At 57.4% G+C, this 22,110-nt stretch overlaps 2 protein-coding genes across 5 annotated transcripts; both read right to left on the reverse strand.

Annotated features, from left to right (window-relative positions):
- Positions 1 to 9,791: 9,791 nt before the first annotated feature.
- On the reverse strand, positions 9,792 to 10,040 carry SMIM41 (small integral membrane protein 41; the record flags this gene model as incomplete). Its single annotated transcript, XM_081082293.1, has 1 exon — positions 9,792 to 10,040. One exon carries the CDS (start codon positions 10,038 to 10,040, stop codon positions 9,792 to 9,794), a length of 249 nt encoding a protein of 82 aa, XP_080938419.1.
- Positions 10,041 to 12,900: 2,860 nt separating this feature from the next.
- ATG101 (autophagy related 101) lies at positions 12,901 to 18,841 on the reverse strand. Of its 4 annotated transcripts, none has more exons than XM_081082291.1 (3): positions 18,362 to 18,841; positions 14,694 to 15,019; positions 12,901 to 13,594 (listed from the first exon to the last, which is right to left on the reverse strand). In XM_081082291.1, exons 2-3 carry the CDS (start codon positions 14,943 to 14,945, stop codon positions 13,190 to 13,192), a joined length of 657 nt encoding a protein of 218 aa, XP_080938417.1. In that variant the 5' UTR covers positions 14,946 to 15,019; positions 18,362 to 18,841; the 3' UTR covers positions 12,901 to 13,189. The 4 variants fall into 4 exon arrangements, with proteins under 4 accessions (XP_080938417.1, XP_080938418.1, XP_080938416.1 ...); XM_081082292.1 differs by lacking the exon at positions 18,362 to 18,841 and adding an exon at positions 18,136 to 18,237; XM_081082290.1 differs by lacking the exon at positions 18,362 to 18,841 and adding an exon at positions 17,969 to 18,211.
- Between the last annotated feature and the right edge of the window lie 3,269 nt (positions 18,842 to 22,110).

The raw sequence follows: 22,110 nt of genomic DNA on the forward strand, positions 1-22,110 counted from the left end.
TGCATCATAATATTGGCATAGCAATGGCTCTTACAAGAACTGGACTAAAGAATCCCCAAATGTATTAGGCCACAGAGTCTTTTTCCTTAAAGTTCCTTGAGGCTGGAGGAGCATGGAACCCACTTTAAGAAGCACTGCTTCAGCCACTGGGGGGCGGGGGGGGGTGAGAGTGGAGGGGGGGCATCACTGCTTCCTGCCAATTGGTCTTAAAATAGTCATCATTTCACCCAAATGACAAAAAAAAATAATTTCTACTTTTAATTCATCTTGCCTGCAATTCCTGGAACATTTGGTTTCTGACAGACATTTTAAAGAAAAACAAACCTTCAAAAGTGGGAGCCAACAGGCAGCACACCGTCCCGTTCGCTGGCCGCCTGTGCGTTCGAAGCGGCTGGTTCTGAATCTCCGCTGCCGTCACCGCGGGCACAGCTTCCCAGGTGGACGGCGTGCTGTTCACATCCTCAGCCAGTCACCAGCTCTGCCCTCTCCACCCGCTCGCGCGCTGGGGAAGCGTGCTGACCTTTCGTTGCGAACCCATGAGGAGGGCTGTCTGAGGAACCGACAGTACTGGAAGCACGTGGGGGTCATCAGAAGGTGAGCGTGACAGTGTCTGGAAATCTACCAACCTTCCCCTTGAACGCTGCTGCCACGTCTCTACCGCTGCCACTGACGCCAGCCGCAGAGCCTGGCATCTGCTCCAGCTGCCTCGCTGAGGTTCCGACACATTTGGGGGAATCGGCACATTTTTCACTCAAGAAAGGGAAGTGGTTGTAATTCACTTCGTTTTCCCCTCCTGCCCACCCTGTGACCAGAAAAGTTTAAGGGACCGTGTTATTCATTCACAGAGATATTTCCTGACAGCCCTCTCCGTGCAGGGAGGAAAGCAACAAAACCCCCATCTCCAGGGAGCTGACATGGGAGCAGACGGCTCGGGCAGGAAAGCTGCCAGCTAACATGGTGGCTGTTATCACGAACCTCAGGCTAACCTCCAGCTGAGTTGCTTTTTTGCAAGGGGTTCAAAGTCACAAAAAGAGAAGGGTTCGCAGGGACTGTCCACCGCGAGGGGAGAGCAGCTGCCATGGGGCAGAGGCATCTAGACTGAGAGGTGAGGATGGTGGCCAGGGGGATGGAGCAAAGCTCCGAGAGGTAGCCTGGACCAAATTTGGTGATGGACCGGCCGGGCCGGGCAGGGGAAAGGGGAAGCAAGGACAGCTGTGAGCGCGGAGGAGGCCCCACGCGCTGAGCCAGAAGATCACGCGCTTGGGCTGGGGCGCGGCGCCCTCACCAGGCGCTTCCGTGCTTCGGCCCCGCCGCGCCCCCTGTCGTCCACTGAACTCCTGCGCACTGGCCTCCTTCCCATCCCTCAGAGCGCCAACCTGATGCCCAGGGCAGGACCTTCTCACCCACTGTCCCCCTGGCCGGAGCCCTACGCTCGCCTGGCTGGATCCTCCCCGTGGCTCAGCCATCGGCCTAAATGCCACCTCCTGGGAGAGGGTATCCCTGCGCACCCCACGTGGGTCTCCCCACAGGCCTCCATCCATCGCGCTGTTGTATTTTCTCCACAGCACAGCCACTGTGTGCCGTTACCTCGTGCGGCTGTCCCCACGTCCATCAAACGCCCCTCCCTCAGAACGTGGGGTCTGTGGGCAGGGTCCCGTCCCCCACTCTGTGCCCTCCAGCGCCTAGGGCAGTGGCTGTGCAGAGCAGCTTAGCACATCGCTGTGGGAGGGAGAGGCATCAGGGGGCGCTCGGGAGCCAGGTTAGGCTGAGGCTGCCGCGTGCAGAGCTGGGGCACTCAGATGGCGATTTCAGCTCCTGGAGAGGGGGCAGCCCCCCGGGCAAGAGGCAAGGTGAGAGAAAGGCCCAGCACAGAGTCCCGAGGCACTCCCCACGCGGCGCTGAGAGCAGGGAGAGGAGGTGCTGGCCGGGACCCTCAGAGAGGGGTGAGCCTGAGAGGCAGAGCAAGGCCTCCCCACGGCAGGAGGAAGGCCTGGATTCAGCCCAGGCAGGCGTCCAGAGCCCCGGCTCCCACACGCTGAAGTCCACATCACTCAGGGGGGTTCCCAAAGTGGCTATTATCCTTCCCCCGTTTTATCAATGAGGGGAGGATTTCCGTGCCCCAGTAAGTGCCGGTCCCAGGGTGTGAACCCGGGGCTGTTCCGGAGCCCACGGCCTCAGCCTCTACTCTCCAGTCTCCAAGCTTCTCCAGGAGTTGCCACAGGAGCCACAGGAGAGCTGCCACAGGAGCCACGGGGGAAGCTGCCACAGAAGTCACAGGGGAAGCTGCCACAGGAGCCACTGGGGAAGCTGCCACAGAAGCCACGGGAGGCTGTCACAGGAGCCACTGGGGAAGCTGCCACAGGAGCCATGGGGGAAGCTGCCACAGAAGCCACAGGAGAGCTGCCACAGGAGCCACTGGGGAAGCTGCCACAGGAGCCACTGGGGAAGCTGCCACAGGAGCCACGGGAGGCTGTCACAGGAGCCACTGGGGAAGCTGCCACAGGAGCCACGAAGGAAGCTGCCACAGGAGCCACGAAGGAAGCTGCCACAGGAGCCACGGGGAAGCTGCCACGTAAGCCACGGGAGAGCTGCAGGAGGGAGGAGGGGCTCGGCAGCAGTGTGAGAGTCCAGGAGGGCAGCTAAGTGCTGAAAAGCAACTTCAAAGCGACTACCCAGGGGCTGTTGACCTTGACCCACCAGTGTAGACAGAAGCCAAGCAGGAGGCGAGCACGTGGGGTGCAAGTGCGGGTAGCTCTTTGGAGATGTTTGGCTGCAAAGACGAGACAGGGTAGTAAGTGGAGAAGCACTGGGTGAGAGGAAGGCTATTTTAAGGTGGAAGAAACCTGAGTGTTTCAAAGTTGAAGCCAGCAGAGAAGGAGCATTAAGGAAACTGGGGTGAAGAAGGACAATCAGCACCCAGGAGCGTGGGGTGCAGAGGCGGACCCGCATCCTTCCTGAGGGAGATGCTCCGGAGGAGGCCTGCTTGCAGGGCGGGGCAGAGAGGAGGGAGCCTCTGAGAAGGGGGAGGTGAGGCACCTGTGCAGAGTGCAGGGGAGAAGGGAGGGCAGGGACTGAGAGTAACTCAGCATCCGCAGAGAGCGCTGGCTGGAGGGAGGGGGGCGGGGCAGGCAGGGTCCAGCAGGGCCTGGTGGCCCTTCTTGGAGCCATCAGTGTGCCCAGGGCTGGGCTGTTCTTCGGGGCACCCAGCGCCCAGTGCAGGTTCAAAGAAAAGGGTCACCGCCCTCCAGAGCTGAGGGCCTCCCGGGAGTCTCCTTGGGAGCGAAGTCAGGAGAGGGGCAGGAGTGGGCGGAGCGAGGCCCCTGGACCCAGGCTGGAGGGTCAGGAGGCGGGTGGCAGGCGAGGACCAGGGAGGAGAGGAGAGGGGACGCGGGTGAGGGGCCATCCTGGGAATGTGGGAGGGAGCAGGCTGATAGAACAGAAGGTCTGCCCGTAAAGCCCAGCGCCTGAGACAGGGGCTGAGACAGAGCCGGAGCCGCGGTGTGGGGAGGGTGGCCGCGTCTCCGCCTCCAACAGGAACACCCCCCACAATCGCCTGCTGCTGCCCTGGCCGGTTCTGCTCAATGGGTAGAGCATCGGCCTGCGGACTGAAGGGTCCCAGGTTCGATTCCGGTCAAGGGCATGTTCCTTGGTTGCGGGCACATCCCCAGTAGGAGAGGTGTGCAGGAGGCAGCTGGTGGATGTTTCTAACTCTCTATCCCTCTCCCTTCCTCTCTAAAAAATCAATAAAATATATATTTTTTTAAAAAAACAGTCTGTTGCTTCGGAAAGGGATGCACAGTAGCCTTGGAGAAAGACAAGCTTCCTTTGTGTGTGTGTTTGGGTTGGTGAGACATGCCCGTGGTAATGCGTTCACACACCCAAAGGCATTACTATAGCAAATAGCCCCTCTTCTCACTACAATGAGCTCGCTGGCCCAGGGGGAGCCACGTTCCTCCCTCCTTCTGTACGGGGCTCCTTTGTCCGGAGGCTGAGGGCAGTGGCAGAGGCATCCCAGGTGGGCTGTGGGGCCCCTGGAATGGCCTTCCCCACCCACCCCTCCATCCTAGGCCTCGGGTGTCATGTCCCCTCTTGGCACACCAGCTGCGGAGGGCGCGGACACTCCTGCCACACCCTCAGCTCCAGAATCCTTCGGTGCCTGCCTGCTGCCTCCCTCGCTCACCAGCCCCTCACCAGCGCACCTCCTCCACCTCTTCCCAGGCCCCTCCTCTGCTCAGCCTCCTCCCTTCTTGCCCCAACGACCCCACGACCCCACCGTGTTCACAGCTTCGTTGTCCCTCTCTAGCAGATCACGGCCCAGAACTCTCTCAGCTGAGCTGCAGCCCCACATACTAAATGTCCCCCTGACAGCTCCCCCGGAATGTCCCCGACACGCCTCAAACTCAACACACCGACACTGGACTCATCAGCCCCCCCGGCCCCACCCACAGCAGCCACCTGCTTCCGTTCACCCCAGGACTGCCACAGGCCTCGACTGGGTGAGGAGACACCCCCTCCTCTGGGCCCTGAGTGGAGCCGTGACCGAGGCCTAGAACATTCTGTACTTGCAGCTCAGTACTCGGGGTGAGCACAGAGTGAGAGGCCCGGTCACAGCCGAGCCTGGGCTTGGCCTGAGTGGGCCTGGAGATGCCCCCCTCGCCTGACAGATTTGAACTGAGAGGCCATGAGGCCAACACCCTGCCTCACGCGGCACTGACAGCAAGCACACCCCACACGCGTGAACCACGCCATCCCGGCCAGAGCCGCGCGCGCGAGGCCTGCTTTTCCCCACCCTGAGGGGGCGCATGGAGGCACGGAGGGGCGCACCAGCTCAGGCCGCAGGGCTGGCGAGCGTGGCGCCAGCACTCAGGTCCAGCGGTGACCCCCAGCCCTCTCTGCCCGCCCGCAGCATGGCAGGCCTGAGGCCAACCCTAGGCTTTTCAGCTACAGGAGCCAATAAATTCCCTCTGCTCAAGCCACACATCATGTTTGGCGGGTTTCCTACAAAATCAGACCGAAGAGTCCTAACTGATAACGCATCACCACCCCCTCCGTTATTCAGGCCAAGAGCTGGGACATTGTCCTCCCTCCCCCTCATCCCTCATCCCTCACATCCACCTGGTGACCAGAGCCTGAGTCCCAAATATTGCCTGGGTCTGTCCCCTTCCTTTCCACCCTCGCCCCGGCCACCATCACGTTGGGCCGTTTTTGACCACTGCCTCCGTGCTGGCTCTGCCTCCAGCCTGCTCCCACCCACACACTGAACCCCAATTCCCTACGATTCCGATCTTACCAGGTCCCACCGTGAGACCGCACTGCTCCCCACCCTCCCCAGGCTGCCACCCCGCTGTTCTCACCTCCCTTCACACCCACTGTAATGACCCTGCTTCTAGGGCACCCCGGCCACGCCCCTCTGCCCAGAAAGTTCTTCCCCCCCTTCTCCGCCCCATGAATGCCCACCCAGTACACCGCCGCCTCCGCAAGCCAGTCCCTCTGTGCTCCGGACCCTGGCACTTACCATCCACAGTAACTTTAGTTTTGTGAGCAACGCTCTCTACTGGACTCTGAGTCCCTCCAGGACAGACGCTCTGTCTCTTCACCTGCTCGCCCCAGCCCCAGCGTGTGCCTGGCTCCGAGCTTTCACTCACTACGTCGCCGTGGGAAAGGTAGTCAGTGACGCGGTCCTACAACACGGGGGTGACTCTCCATGTCTTCTCTGCGGATGGCTGGGTTTGGGGGGAGGGGCGGAATAGTAACATCACATGATAGTTGCGGTACAGAAAGCCCTTTATCTCCAGACAAGCACATTACCTATTTGACCCTCACGAGGACATCTGTTGCCTTGTTCTATAAGTGAAGAGACTGAGGTTCGGAGGTTTACTCCCTAGCATTCCCTGAGCACGGTCACAAAACCCACTCTCATTTGGAGGCAGCATCAGGGGCTGGACTCTGATCAGACCCCAATATGCAGGTAGAAAGAACGGGTGTTCTTGCCCACACTGGCCACAGGGGGGCAGCGGAGTGCTGGGGGAGAGTCGCTGTGGCCTCACCTCCTCCACCTGGAAAGATCTGCATCTGAGGCTGGGAAAGCCACCACTGGGGAGCCCGGGAGAGGGGCCTGGCTGGGGCTGCTATTTCAGACCTGCCAGAAACAGTTCAGACCAGAAGGGGCAGCGCGACCACTGATGCCAAGAGTCAGGAGCTGGAAACAAGGACTGTAGACCCCAAACTTGTATTACCAGCACGTTTCATAACAAACCAAGGAACTGAGGGGTCTTTGCTGGGCCACCGACTTCCAAAGGGGTGACACTGGCCCACAGCCCTCTGCAAGGACAGGTCACTGGGCTGTCAGATCACGGCCACCCCACAGAGACAGGACATGCCCATGTCCTCAGAGGCCCAGCAGGCAGGGGCGCACCAGCACCTGCCGCAGAGCACCCAGGGTGTGGCCACTTCAGTGCCCAGGGCGCGCAGCCGTCTCCGGGCTCTCCTCCCGAAGCGCTGGCCTCGCGGCCCATGCCATGCGTCCAGGAGGCTGAGTGGAGCCGAGAGGCAGCAGCGAGTGCACAGCTCTTCCGTGGAGGTCTCACCACATCCGCCGGTCCACGGCGGCAGAGTTCCAGCAGGCGGGGGAGCGCTCTCTGGAGAACACACCATACAAGGCTCAGGAATCTGTAAGAGACGGCTGCCCCATCTTTTTCTCCTTTTTAAAAAAAAAAATATTTTTTTATTGATTTCAGAGAGGAAGGGAGAGGGAGAGAGAGAGAAACATCAATGAGAATCATTGATCAGCTGCCTCCTGCACACCCCACACTGGGGATCAAGCCCACAACCGGACATGTGCCCTGACGGGGAATCGAACTATGACCTCCTGGTTCATAGGTTGAAGCTCAACCACTGAGCCACACCGGCCGGGCACAGCCCCCATCTTTGCTGGAAAGGGAGCTGTGCCCTGTGGGAGCCAAGGGATGAACTGAATAAACCCCAACAGCCTTTTCCTGCTCAGAGTGGCACTCAGGGGCTGGAGGAAAGTTAAGGCAAGACCTCCACCCACCTGTTGCCAGTCCTTCCCCTAAGGACAGGTCAGGCTGAGTGAGCTTGCCAGGGATCCAGGTGCCAGCCTCACTCCGTGGCACTCAGACCTGCACTCACTCCCTGCCCTACTCCTAGCTTAGACCGAGAGACGGTGTGACAGCAGCACCCATTTCCCAACTTCCCAAATTCTTTTCCTTCCCACCCAGTCTGACAGCCTTGACCAGGGTCAGGGTTCCATAGCAAGCATCTCAGTATCTTGCCCCAGGCACACTGAGGTCCCAGCCCATGACAGCCTGGCGCTCCAAGCCCCGAGCCGAAGGGCCAGCCAGCAGAAAGTTGGATGAAGAAGGCCTTTGCCTTCCCCTTTCCTCCTCCCCTCAGCCCTGCGGGTGTCAGCAAACAGCCCCCAAAACCACCCGGGCGGGAACCCAGAGGCCAATCCAAAGGCATCCCCCTTACTGCTGATCCCTCTGTGCTCACCATGGGGGTTTTTCATGGATGTATATTCCAGCTGACCCCCAGGGCCCACCCCACCCTCGGGTCACACTGGGGAAGCTGAGCCCGGCAGCCTGGGAGCTGCTGGCTGGCTGGCAGCTGCTGCAGCGTCTGGCGGTCCCGGCAGCCAGAAGGCATCTAAGAAGGCCTCTGGGGAAGTAAGGACGAGGGAGGCAGAACCCTGGGGGTGGGGGAGGGGCGAGTGGTTGGGTTCTGGTTTCTTTGGGGATGGGGGAGGGGCCATATTTTGCATCAGCATCCCAAGGTGTAATAGGAAAACGGGGAGGTGGGGACAGAGCAGGAGGGGTGACCCAGCCCTAACCGGTTTGGCTCAGTGGATAGAGCGTCGGCCTGCGGACTCAAGGGTCCCAGGTTCGATTCCGGTCAAGAGCATGTACCTTGGTTGCGGGCACATCCCCAGTGGGGAGTGTGCAGGAGGCGGCTGATCGATGTTTCTAACTCTCTACCCCTCTCCCTTCCTCTGTAAAAAAATCAATAAAATATATTTTAAAAAAAAAAAGAGGGGTGACCCAAGGCGGGACCACTCACTAGGATGCAGCCATCCCGAGATCAGAATCAGGAGCCCCAGGGTCTGTCAGTCACTTGGGCACATCGCTTCTTCTCTCTGTGCCTCCCCATTTGTAAAATGAAGGGTTCACCGTGGACATGGAGACTCCTCCCGCAGCTGGGGGAGCAGAGCACAGGGAGGAAGCACGGAGAAGCAGCAAAGGGATGGGGCTTCATCCAGGGCGGATGAGCCTGGATACAGTAAAGAGAGGGTGCTCCCACCCCAGGACACAGCACAGGGGGGTGGGTGTGTCACAGGGTCCAGCCTGCTTCCCGTGTGCCAGGAGCAAACACGCACCCCTCGGTGCCCCAGGGGGCCCTCTCCAAAGGGGTAAGGGTGACACCTGAGGTGAGATGCCCACAGATCAGCAAGGCCAGAGGCTCGGCTGCTAGGATTAGCACCAAATCCCAGGCTGCTCTGGGGATCACACGTCTTCACAGCTGCTTACTAGTAGCAGCACCCTGCCCACACTGCCCCTTGCCCCTCGCCAGCCCCTGCCCTTATGCACTTCTCAAGGGGAAGCTGGGACCTGCCTCTGCAAGCAGGGGAGGGGCTCTCCTGTGGAGCAGCGAGAGGTAGAGCACCCCAAGGGGCCCCACAGACACCTGCCAGCAGCCCCTGGGTGCAAGGCTGACAGAGGAGACGGGACAGTGAAGGCTTCTCTGCCCAGCCCCTATGGCTCTGCCCCCCCCACCCCCCCACCCCCCCCCCGTGCCTTGGCCTGAAATTACCGTGTCTTTAGGCCACCCAGGCCCTTCCCTCCAGATGGTTCCGGTCCTTGGAGACACCGAGGCAGAGAGCCAGATGGGGCCCACACAGCTGGGAAGCGTCAGCCCCAGCTTCCTGAAGGAAGTGCTCCTGAGGCCCCCCAGCTGTTAACTACCCTGCCATCCACCATCCCACAAACACACCACAAAGCTCCTAGCTCTGGGACACCGCCGTCCACCCCAACTGAGCAAGGGCTGGGGGGCCCCTTCCCCCTGCACACCTCCCCACCCTCCTGGTCATCCCTGCCTCAAGAGGGAGGTCACAGAGAGAAATCTTACTCAATTTACTCAAATCCCCTCCAGAGACACTTCTAGGAGGAAGGGAGGGGGAAGTCAAAGGCCCAGGTGGTCTGAGTTTCTGTCCCCTGCTCTCCACCTCCCAGTGGAATGGGCACTGCCGGGGCACCTCGGGGATGGGCTGGAGCAAAGTAGGTGCAAGGAAGAAAATCTCCCAAGTCCACTGTGGCCCTTCCAGACTCCCTCCTCTTCCACCCACCGACACACGCCCCCCCCCCCCCCAGGTACAGTGACCGCCTGTTCTAGGGAAAAAATACCTGGGCTGCCTGGGCGGGGCACCACTGCAGATGATGGGGAAAAGGGGGGCAGCCCCTTCCCTCAGATCCCAGAGCTCGGGGTGGGGTGAGGCAGCTGCGGGCCCACCCTGGGACTTCCCGGGGCGGAACCAGAGATGCTGAAGAGCTGACGTGCCTGCCCCCTTGGCCCAGTCGCTCACCTGTGCACCCGCGGCCTCAGTGGAGGAGGAACCGGAGCGGCTCCGCAGCAGCCCTCAGCGCACTCTGACCCGCACCGCACGGCACCGCGGCAGCTCCCTCCCTCGCAGTCATGCACCCAGCTCAACTGAGCCCAGCTCTAGGGCTGCCTGGACAAGGCAACCCGAAGCGCAGCTGGGTGCCTAGGAGCTGGGGTGCCTAGGAGTCTTCGCTGCCAGGCTCAGCCTCTGGGGATGCCTGCTGCTCCAGGGCCAACAGAGCCCTCAGGCCCTGAGTGCGCAGGAGGAGGCTGCCTCCCAGGAAGAGGACCCCGCAGAGTACCAGCAGTGACAGCACGCCCAGCACCGCTGCCTGCACGGGGCGCGGCCCTTCGGGGAGCCCCAGCTGCACCCCTGACTGGTTGCAGCAGCTCAGCCAGGCAGCTCTGGCCGCCTGCGAGGCGTTCATGCTTCCCCTCAGCTGCTCAGATGTGCCCAGACATGCGCAGGACCCTCAGACGTGTGGGAGCCCGGCTGCAGGCAGAGGACTGCATCTGGGAGGGACCTAAGGGGCGGATCCCAGTCGTCCTACACCCCCACCCCTTGCGCAAAGCGCTCAGGCCCTTCCCAGACAAAGGGCTCCCCCGGTGTGGACTATGGCCGACTTCCAGGCCAGGGGTTATATTTTCTTGTCTCAGAGCCCCCACACCTATGCATGTGAATCTGGCCTACGCTCCCAACAAGCAAAACCCAGGAATCCTGTCCCCAAGGCTCCTCCTACCCCTTGGCAAAGGAAGTTGAGAAAGATCTTCCAGACCCACCCCAGGTGCTGGCTGGGGCGGGGCAGCTGAGCAGGAAGCGGAGCAAGAGCCACCCCCATTTCTGGCTGGCTGCTCAGTGCCGCTAGCTGGCCCAGGTGCCGCTGGAACAGGAGACAGTAGTAAATGAAAGCCTCTAGGACCTGAGTGACGCCTATCCTTCCTCCCTTTTGGGAGCCTCCAGGGGCTGGACAAGCAGGCCGTGCCTCCCTGGTCCCACACAGGAGAGAGGGCGGCTAGGGGGACTTTGAGGCCTACCCCTGCTCCTTTGTTCAGGCCCCAGAGGGCAAGAAGGGCTACAGACCAAAGGGAAAGCAGATCTGAGTCACCAGAGCTTGGGTTCTGACCTTGAGAAATCAGTGCCCTACCTCTGGGAAATCACAATGCCAAACGATGGAGATGTTATTGTTCTGTCCACCTAAGGGCATTTGCTGCCAGCTGGGTAGCCCACAGCCAAGCCAGCGGGGGAGAGTGGAGAGGTCTGCCTGCAGAAAAGGAGTCTGGAGAAGCTGGAATGGAGGGAAGACCCTACTGCCCAGGTCTCCTGAGAAACCCTGTAGCAACCTTGAGCTCTTTAAAACAAAGTCACTGCTGCACTAGCCAGTGCTCACAGTGGTTAGAGCGTCAGTCCGCAGACCAAAGAGTCAGGGGTTTGATTACCAGTCAAGGGCATGTACCTGGGTTGCAGGTTCATTCCCTGGCCCCGTCAGGACATATGCGGGAGGCAACCAATTGATGTGTCTTTCTCACATCAATGTTTCTCTCTTCCTCTCTCTCCCCCTCCCTCCCTTCCACTCTAAAAATCAATGGAATAAAGGATCATTAACAAAAAGAATACAATAAAGTCACTGCTAGCAAACACATGTGTCATCCAACTCAGAAGAGATCAGCTGATGGCCAGCTAGGAGAAAAAGGTCCCCCAGACTACAGGCCAAGTAGGGCTCACACACCATTAAGGACTTGCTGGGGATGGGTCTTCCCCATCTCCAGACCCCTGAGTTCTCCGTTTCTTCAGAAATCTAGAGTAGAACATCACAAAACCTGTCATGAACTATCACGTGGCCAAAAACGGCTTGGAATGAGAAAAACGTGCACACGCTTCCTGCCAATCCTGGCTACTACCTACCTGCTCCAGGACCACAGGCAAGCCCCCTCCTCCGCCCCAATCATTGCTCCCTTAGCACCCCTCCCTTCACACAGTTCATTTAGTCTGTTACAACTGGCCCAGGTGTAACCAAAAAGCATTGCAAAATATGGAATAAATCAATAAAAAGCACACAATGGAGGTCATTGATTTTGAGTATGCCTGTGCTGAAACGAGTGTGAGCTGCCACAGTAATGTTCCAACAACCAGCCAGGGCCAGCCCAATCTGAAAGAAGTGTCACCAGACACCTGTCTCAAGCTGGCCCATCTCTCTCCAGAGGGAAACCCCAATCAAATGAACTCTCTGGTGCACGCTGGGCCTGTGTGCACTACGAAGACAAAGAAACCCAGGTGGCATGGCTCAGTGGTTGAGCATCGACCTATGAACCAGGAGGTCATGGCTTGATTTCCGGTCAGGGCACATGCCCAGGTTGCAGCCTGATCCCTGTGTGAGGCATGCAGGAGGCAGCCGATCAATGATTCTCTCTCAACATTGATGTTTCTGCCATCATAAAGCAAGACCACACAATATACAGGCCAGGGATGGCACAGCTTCCTCAGGGAGGAGAAACAACACTGTCATATCTAAAAGCAACAGAGCCTCCTGGCCAGGTAGCTCAGTTGGTTAGAGCATCATCCTGATACAACAAGGTTGAGAGTTCAATCCCTGGTCAGGACACATACAACAATCAACCAATGAATGCATAAATAACTGGAACAAATCAATGTTTCTCTCCCTCTAAAATCAATCAATCAATCATCTATATATATAAAAGCCTAAGTGACCAGCCAACCGATCGACCATTCAACCAGTAGCTATGACGCGCACTGACCATCAGGGGGCAGACGCTCAATGCACAGACATGGAAACATGGAACAGACTGATGAATCTCAGAAGGAATGGGGGAGAGGGGGAGGGGCAGGGCAGGAAGAGATTAACCAAGGATCTTATATGCATACTAGAGGCCCAGTGCATAGATTCGTGCACCGGTGGGGGTCCCTTGGCCTAGCCTGCAGGGATTGGGCCGAAACCAGCAGTCCCACAGCCCCCAAGGGGTCCCGGATTGTGAGAGGGCGCAGGCCAGGCTGAGGGAACCCACCAGTCCTCTAGTTTTTAAATAAAAGCAATAGATCCTGATCTGTGTCCTCATTCAAGGGACTGGCCCTGGTCACACCCTGGTGGGTAACATGTGAATGCCCAACAAAATACAACATCACTCAGCTTTAATCTATCTGTAATCCTATCCACCCATTCCCCTCATCTTGGATCAATACCCTCAACACACCTGTGTCCGCACAAGTCTACCAGAAAGTGTTAATGTTTCAGGACAGAACACAAGGCAAGGGAGAGATGGCTCAACCCAAACTCACATTCTCAACTTTATTCACTGTCATAGTGACGGCCCTTCTATACAGTAGAGGAGGAAGGGGGATCCACCAGAGGTGGCGGACAGTATTGGCCTGACTTGACAGTCAGTGAAGGTTACGAGGCTGGCCAGAGACTGGCAACCACAAATCAAGGAAGCCAGGGGATGGCCCTTCCAAGTCTTACCAAGGACCCGGAGCAGGTTCCAGAGCCCCAAGGGCCTAAGAGTACAATCCCCAGAGGCCAAGGTTTGCAAGCCATCAAGGAGCACCCAAGGCACCCAGCACGGCCTAGAGAGCAAGGGTGTCTTTGATGAGCCTGCGCATGGTGGTGGTGACTGAGGTGCCCAGGGCATCGGTGATTTGGAAGGAGATCTTGTAGAGGTAGGGCTGCACGTCCCGCAAGCCTGTGTCAAACACGTTGTCCACCTCCGACTGCGTGGGCATCTTGGGCAGGTACTCATGCCGGTTCATCACCTCCACGATGTTGATGATCTTCTCACAGAGCTTCTCACCCACCTTCTCCCGGCAGATCTGCCGCTCCTGCTCCGTGGCCAGGGCCACCACGTGCACCTTGACTGTCCACACTTCCCAGGGGATGCACTCGTCTGAGAAAGGCCAGCGAGACTTCTTCTTCTGGTAGAACTCCAAGGACATCTGCCCTAGCCCATCGCCACCTGAGTTGCGCAGTGCATCCTGGGAAGAAAGGGTAGCAGGTAACAGGCTAGGACAGGAGTTCGCATCCTGTGAGCACCTGCTTCCTACGCCCCAGGGAATTATGCTGTCCTAGCTCTATTAGTCCTTTAGGGAGGGCAGGGAATGAGAAACAGGGAAGACAGATTTGGGACACAGCAAACTGCCTGCCTAAAATTGAGTGGTTTAGACAAAACAACAAAATCTGTCTCCTTGCCCAACTCCTCCAGCTTTGTTCGGAATTGCCATTTTTTAAGCACTTATTCTGGGCCAGGCACTTTGTATACACAATCCCACTTACTCCCCTCTCAACAACTCTGGGAGGCAGGAATATTGAGGCCAGTGAATGGCCTGTGAATGAACCCAAATTGTCTGATTTCAAAATCCTTACTTTTCACCTTTACTCGAAGGGCCTTCTTGCTCCTTCAACAACCACACTCCTTTAGCCCCATCCTTCAAAACGCACTCCTACATCTACTCCCCAGGTAAATCCTGTATGCATTCCCACTGCTCATTAAGCACAATCCTTCCACTTCCTTCGCTCAATGACAACCTCAACTCACAATCTTTAAAGAAAAGGAGGGAGGAATATAAAGCCCAGTGATCCTTGATTAGAAAGAAGGAAGCCAAGGAGCCTGGCTGGTGTGGCTCAATGGTTGAGCATTCCCTATGAACCAGCAGGTCATGGTTCGATTCTTGGTTAGGGCACATGCCTGGGTTGCAGGCTCAATCCACAATGGGGGGCATGTAGGAGACAGCCAATCAATTATTCTCTCTCATCATTAATGTTTTCCTCTCTCTCTTTTCCTCTCCTTCCTCTCTGAAATCAATAAAAAGATATTTTAAATAATAATAATAAAATAAAAAAGGAAGCCAAGGAACAGAAGAGGAAAGTGAGGCAAAGAACAGATCAGGCCTTGCTGCTTCTCCCTCTTCTCATCTGAACAGCAAATGGGATCATCTGGTCCAATAATTCTGCCCATGCTCCCCCAACCCCCTCCTCCTAGGGTAGCCAAGGCCCTTTCCACCTCAGTTACGCAGAGCCAACCCAGAGGGTAAGGATGCTTCCCTCGAGTCCTGACGGGACTGTGCCACGCCCTACCTTGAATTCCCCAACAACCTTGCGCAGGGCGCGGTCCAGCTCCTCAGAGGAGACGCGCACGTAGGTGAAATCGATGAAGTCACAGTCGACATCCTGGGTGCCCACGGTGCCGATGGAGTAGGTGCCCTCCTTCTTGTAGTGGAACTTGCCTGTGCTGCGATGCAGGAGCACCGTGTGCAGCACAGCCAGCATGGCCTCCTCCACCTGCCGCCCCTCCACCGACACCTCCAGCACCTCCGAGCGACAGTTCATCCTGCAGCCAGTGGCCCACAACAGGGTGGGGGACAGGAGTAGAGACGGGAGCTTCACCCCACACAGGGGCTGCCCTGCAAGAAGAGCCAGGTCAGAACACTGAAACCTTCTGAACGATCTGCATGTTACCTGCTCACTTCCTTCCAGGCCCAGCCCAGCCCCTGCCTCCACAGCCTTTCTCTGCATTTCGGCAGCACCTACTATCAGAGAACCTCAGGCTGCTGGGATCAGAAAGGGGGAGAGCTGCAAAGTTACCAGGCCACACAACTGGCCAAGGCTTGAACTCCATTAGGGTATTCAGTGCTGGTTATAACACATGCTCACTGTGTGACGCCTGCCAGGCACTGGCCATTAAAGGCAAACACCTGCCCTTGAGAAGCTGCCAGGGTGGAGAGACAGGCAGGCAAACGTTCCCATGCTGGCGAGACTAGCAGGTGGGAGTAGGGAAGTCTGACTTCCTGGGACCTTGAATGACCAGGTTAAGGATTTGAACTCTGTCCTAAGGACAGTGGAAAGTCGATGCATCACTGTGCCAAGATCAAATCTGTGCATCAGAAAGTTAACTCAGCCTCTTCACTATCTGAGGTCACAAAACGCTCTGAGACGACAACAGAAGCTAAGGAGGCTCGGCTTTAAACCTGACTGGCCTGCACAGACACCAAACCTCACTTATTTCCAGGCCGTGCACAGACTCCAGGGTAAAAGCTTGCCAATGCACAGTCAAGCAGAAAGGCTGGGCAGAGTCCGGTTAGAGGCCACTACAGCAGTGGCCATTACAGGGGCAGCAGATGGCTGTGGGGGATGAAGTGCAGAGTGTGGGGCCCCATGTCCAGCAGTCCTGGGTGTGGATCCCAGCTCTCCCGTGTCTGGCAGTGACCTGAGGCCAACCCTGCACCTTCTCCGGCTCTGCTTTCTTATCCGTAAATTTGGATTGTTGTGAAGGTTAAATAAAACAACACATGTAAAACACAGAATCGTGGTTCAGAACAATGACTCTAAAGCCAGACAGCCTGGGCTGGAACCCCAGCTCTGCCAACTGCTCACGGTGCGCTCTTGGGCAAGCTGCTGAGCTCCTAAGTGCCTTAGTTCTCCCAATCTGTAAAAAGGGGATTTAACAATCGCTACCTTAAAAGGGTTTTCTGGGGGTTAGGTGAGCTGGCATCTCTAAGCACTTAAAGCAGTCCCTGGCCATTAGTAATCACAGCAGGCATGAGCTGCTACAGTTATCATGTAACTGCTGCAAGATGACGCAAGGCTACACGGCTGCACCGGTGGGGGGAGAGGGAAGCAAAGAACAGACTTGAGAACCAGAACTCAGTAGGTAACTGAAGATGCGCCCAGAGGGAGAGGGGACAGCCACGTTTCTTAGCTGAGAGTGTTCAGCTTACAAAGCTCCCCTGACAGGGAATTCAGTGCCTCTCACGGCAGATGACCCCACCTTTAGACAGCTCTCCTGAGGACTCTCTCTTAGTGCTTCAAACCACTAGTCTTAGTTTTGCTATCAGAAGCCACACAGAAGAAATCTCACCGCTTCCCACAAAGAAGCCTTTCGGCTGTTCAGAGGCAACTCTTCCATCACCCCCTCCCCGCTTCTACAGGTTAGAGTCTCCATCCCCCAGAAACATGCCGACATCACATCTTATCTACTCGTAGTGAGGCTGAAGCAACTGTGTAGGAACTGGTTATAATTATCAACTTTTAGATCAACTCTTCCCTAAATCAAGACATGATTTCCCACGCTTCCAGACTTCAATCCTAGGTCCTTCGATTCTAGTTGCCTCGCAGGTACCTGTCCACTAAGTCTCCTTCCAGCCTCTACTCACTAGCCAGTCCCAAGGCCATGTCACACGCGTTAGGTTTTTATTACTGAGCACCTCAATCTTAGGAACGCTTTCCTCTTTCAACTAGTCTTTGTTGTAGAATAAAACACCCCTACGTTTAATTGCTTAAATCATCCAAAATTCATCCTTTCACGTAATTCTGTGGTGGCTGAGCCCCTGACAACTCTTTCCTAACTTTTTTTCAGTTTGTCTCTCTCCCCCTTAAGCGGTGCTGCTCACCACTGAACACACAGGGCGGCGTTCAGAAAGCCAACGGGCTCTGCCCCTCGCTTGGCAATCAGCCGGGCCCACCTGTCCCAGCAGGTGTCATCCTGTCCTGTCTCTCCCAGGAGGTAGACAGTTCCTCCAGGGCAGGGCCCGTCCTATCCACCACCAGGAACCCGGTACCTGGAACCTGGTGCGGAGTTACTGCTCGATTCACCCGGACCCAGGAACTCCCGGTCCTTGCTGGGGCTGCTGGGCGGGCTTCTTCTATGCTCTTAGGTCACGGATCAGCGGGCTCTCCTGTTCACTGCTGCCCTCCATCCAGTTTACCTCCATCCACCAGTCCCCCACCTAGAGACTCCCAGCTCCAGGGCAGCTCCCCCTTCTTCCACAACTTCGCCCTCCGATGTCCCCCACAAACTTCAAACAGGCCATGCACCGCTTCACTTCTGCCCCAAGCCCAGCCCGACCCTCATTCTCCACGCTATCCTAGGCTCCACTTCTCCAGGAAATCAGGACTGACCAGCCCCAGCCTCCTTCCCAGAGCGGCCACCTTTGGTCTGTGATGAGCCTGCCTGTCCCCTCAACCTCACCCGGCCTCCCGTGAGCCACGAGTTCTGCAGCGCACGGCCTGGCTGGGGGGTCCCGTCACCCTGGTCCCCGCACGCCCAGGTCTGCAGATCACAGGGGCAGACCGACCCCTGCGTTCTCAGCGCCAGGCTGGAGCCCAGGGCACCCCAGGACCACCTTCCGCGCACAGGCCGGAGCGGGGTCACTCAGGCTCGGATCATCCCCGTCCTCCTCCTCTTCGCACCCGGCAAGATCCCCGCAGGTCCGACCCAGCGCAAGAGGAGGACTAAAAGCAGCACAGACAGCGCCCGGCTACGCATCAAGAACGCGGGCCGGACTCAGCGCCAACTTCCGGCCTGGGCCCCGTTTTCCCACCGCCACCCGCCCAGAACCCCCACAACTCGCTACCGGGGGTGAAGGGGGTGGAGCGGGCTCCGGAGAGGTGGTCTCGGGGGCGGCACTCCGCGCCCACCTGGCCGGGCTTGGGAGTTCGGGGCGCGCCTTCCCTCCGGCCGGCTCAGGGAGCGCCCGCGCCTGCCCACGGGAAGGGGCAGGGGGTTAGAACGGTGCCCTACCTCCCCGAACCCGCGTCCCGGACCCGCGGCCACGCCACCGCGCTCGCCGGAGCGCCAGACCACCGCCGCGGGAGACGACGAGCCGGCCGGAAACCGCTGCCCCGCCCCTCCAGCCAGACGGCTCCACCTGCCTCCGCGGCCGCGGGGGGCGCGGGCCCGCCGGCCCAGCCTGGACACGAGTGCAGCTGCCCAGGCCGTTTTTACACCCACGCGAGAAAATACTTACACCCAAGTCCTGCTATGTAATGTGCATGTTTCCTTGTTCTTGATTATCTCTCGGATTTTAAGATTTGATGGTGAGAAGTATCCCCCTCATTTGGACGACTCCATTCACTCCCACCACCGAGAATGTTGTTGTGTTTCGGCTGGAACGACTCACTTCCGCCATAGAGACGGGAGGGAAGGAGAGGCCGACAAGCTCTGTGCTGCCTCCCTAGGCGGAGCGGAGTCATCGCGGCGAGCCAGCCCCTCGGGGGGGGAGGCGCGGTCCCTAACTCGGGCCTCAGAGGCCAGGAAGGGGCACCGACGCCCCGAGATGAGGGCCATGCTAAGTGGAGAGGTGCCCTGGAGATGCGCCCAGGCCAGTGTGCTGCATGACGCCGAGTGGATCGCAAAGCGTTAGCGTTCCCAGTGCATAGTAGCCAGGATCCCTGGCCCCACAGAGACTGGAGAAAGGGACTTCACTTGCTCTGCGTTATCACCGTACAGAAGGGCCGCTTGGTGCTCTGCTTAACCAGTCTGGGGGCAGTCCTTGTAAGGCTGGTAATTCCGCCACTGCCTCTGTGTGTGCCTCTTGACGTCACTCATCCTTTCTGATTTGCTCCTTTAAACAGGGAGCTAGCTGTTGTGCGGCTTACAAGAGATAATTCATATGAAAAGCCTTTGTGCGCTGTGAAGTGTTATGTGAACATGAGTGCATGTTTAGTGCTGTGTAACTTCCTGGGAGCGTTGGTCCTCCAAGTAGATGGTCCGTCCAGGGCAGACAGGGGTTTCTCCGCAGCTCTGGGAATGCCCACAGAACCTGGGGGTTAAGATGCTCATTTTCCTAACACGCACTTTCTCCTCCAAAATAATAATACATAACATGTATGGAATGGAAAGGGTGTGATTCTAAGTGTTTTATATATGTTAATTTAATCGTACGAGACAAATTGACGCTGGGAGAGGTCAAGTAACTTGCCCGAGGTCACTGGGTAAATGGCAGGGCCTGGGGTTCACATGCAGGACTTCTTACCATGACAGAAGTTCTATTTCTGGTTCCTCCCGTGCACTACCACACTCCAAATGCCACCCCCAACGCCTGCTCTCTGATGGAGAAATGCCTTGATTAGTAGCATTTGCCAGTTCTCTACTATGGCCAATGTTAAGCTCTAGGCCAGCGGTTCTCAACCTGTGGGCCGCGACCCCTTTGGGGGTCGAACGATCCTTTCACAGGGGTCGCCTAAGGCCATCGGAAAACACATACATAATTACATATTGTTTTTGTGATTAATCACTATGCTTTAATTATGTTCAATGTGTAACAATGAAATTGGGGGTCACCACAACATGAGGAACTGTATGAAAGGGCCGCAGCATTAGGAAGGTTGAGAACCACTGACCTAGGCCATCAGTGAATGTGGAGGTCAGAAGGAAAGGATTACAGTTTGATCATAGAGTTACAATCGGCTCTAGAGGACCAGTACCAGCCAGCTCCAGCATACCACTGCCACCTACCTGCCCTCAGGCTTCCCCTCTCCCACCCATCCTTCAAACCCCCTACTCAATCCCCTTTTCTGGCTGACCTCCTCACCCATCTATTCCCCACCCCCTTCCTGCCTCCCCTTAGCTCTGCCCTGTGCAGCCTTGGTCTCTGGTTGCCTCTGTCCCAGTTGCAGACACCTCCTCCAGGCAGCCTCGGAATACCCCCAAAGCCCGGGAAGGGGAAGCTGGCTGCCTTACAGACCAGCGGCCTTTCCTGGAGCCTGGACTTAACCTAGGAGGGGGTGTCTGTGAGGAGCCAAAGGCCGGTGAGAACCCAGGGGAGGAACCAGGGGCTAACTCCCAGATACAGCAGTGAGTGAGGGGGAGACTGACCTCTCTCTACCTCCGACTCAGTCCGTCTGCCTCCGGGCTCTGGGCGGCCACGACCCAACATCATCATCACCCTACTACCTGCCATGGAGCCTCACTGGGCACCACAGCAGCACTTCACATGCACGATGTGTGGCTTTCTCCAACCACTTGGGAAGGGAAATATCATTTCCCCCCAATTTACACAGAATGAGCTGGGCTTAGGGATACGTAGTGAGTGGCTTGCTTCAATGGCTGATTTTATGTGTCAACTTGACTGTGCCTCAGAATGCCCGATACTTGGTCACACTTTACTCCGGGTGTGTGTAAGCGTGTTTCTGGGTGAGATTCACATTTGAACCCCGAGGCTGAGGAAGGCAGCCCGCCTTCCCCAAGGAGGGTGGGCCTCAGGCAGCCATCTTGATAGAACAGAAGGCCTGACCCTCACACACGTGAGGGGAACTCCTCCTGCCTAACAGCTTCCAAGTTGGGCCGTTGGATTTTTTCCTGCTTCGGACTTGAACTGAAATATCTGCTCTTCCTGACCTTGAGGCTCCGGCATCTGGAACCACACCATCAGCTCTCCTGGGTCTCCCGCTTGCTGACTGCAGATCGTAGTACTTGTCAGCCTCCATGCTCACATGAGCCAATTCCTCCTAATAAAGGTATAGATCCTTTTTGGTTCTGTTTCTTTGGAGAACCCTGAGAAACACTCACCAAGGCCACACAGCTACTCTTTCCTCATTCCACCAGTTCTTTGACCCATTCTTGTTCCTACTCCGAAACTCACCCTTCCATGGAGCCTTCCTTGCCTGAGGGTGAAGCCGAACCCTCTCATCTCTCTTATCTAAGGCCCAGCTGCTAGCCAAGACTTGCCTCCTCTTGCCTCCCTGAATCCTTATTGGATGGTTCTCATTGCACCTCAGTTCCTGGTTCTTACACCCACAAGGGTGGTCCTGACAGGGAAGGAAGATCTTGGTCAAAATAGACAGCATGGAATGAATTCTCCCATCTTATGCCACTACCCTGATGAACAAGATGCAGTCATTCATTCATGCATTCATGCAACACATACATAACTTGTCCATATGCTAGACCCATGTCATACCAAAGTGGACAAGTCACAACCCTGGCCCTCTGGGAGCTCAGAGCCTTGCAGGGGAGAAGGACCAGGAGATCCACCTGGGCAAGAGAGCACAGTGGTATGAAAGAATGGCAGCAGGTTTTGCAGGGCTAGATGGGGCCAGCATGGAGGCTACTGCTGGCATTCCAGAGGTGCCTGTGGCCTGGATAGACAGGGACCCATTCAGAGTGAAGACGAGTCCCAAGCCATGCTCCCAGCAAGTTGGGAGGTGACTGGACACCAGAAGAAGCCGGCACGGCTGCAGAGAACACAGGAGAGCAGCCTGTGGCGCCGGTGGGAAGGGCATCCTGGAAGTTGATTCCAGAAAGAAGTGGGGCTCCAGGGAATTATTCTGGGGAAGCTTCCTGGGAAAGAGGAAAGAAAAGAGTTGGGGGAGAGGCCTCACTGAGGACTGAGCATGGAAACGGAGGGTTCTGAGCCAGGAGAGGCAAGGACTTCTCAGCCACAGCCCAGAACCACGGCCAGGCAGGCGGAGGGGCAAGTGCTGAGGCCCGTGAGCCAGGCCTGCAGCAAAGGTCTGTGGGGGGAACTTAAAGGCCAACGGGAGACCTTGGGAGTAGGCAGCTGGCCTCGCTTGGAGCGTGTGGCCTCGGCTGGCCCCACCCATCCTAGTGCAGGTCCCCGGGGAGAGCTGATCCCTGACGCTGGTCCAGCAGGCCACCCCCAGCCATTCCAGAGCTGACCCCTGTGGCGTCACAGGGACGACTCAAGCCTCAGCAAAAACAAGCAGTGGGACTGACGTCAGGCTGGGGGCTCCTGACGGTGACCAGCCCAGCTGG

The sequence above is a fragment of the Myotis nattereri genome, assembly GCF_964212035.1.
Source record: "Myotis nattereri genome assembly, chromosome: 2".
In the NCBI taxonomy this organism is placed as follows: Eukaryota; Metazoa; Chordata; class Mammalia; order Chiroptera; family Vespertilionidae; genus Myotis; species Myotis nattereri.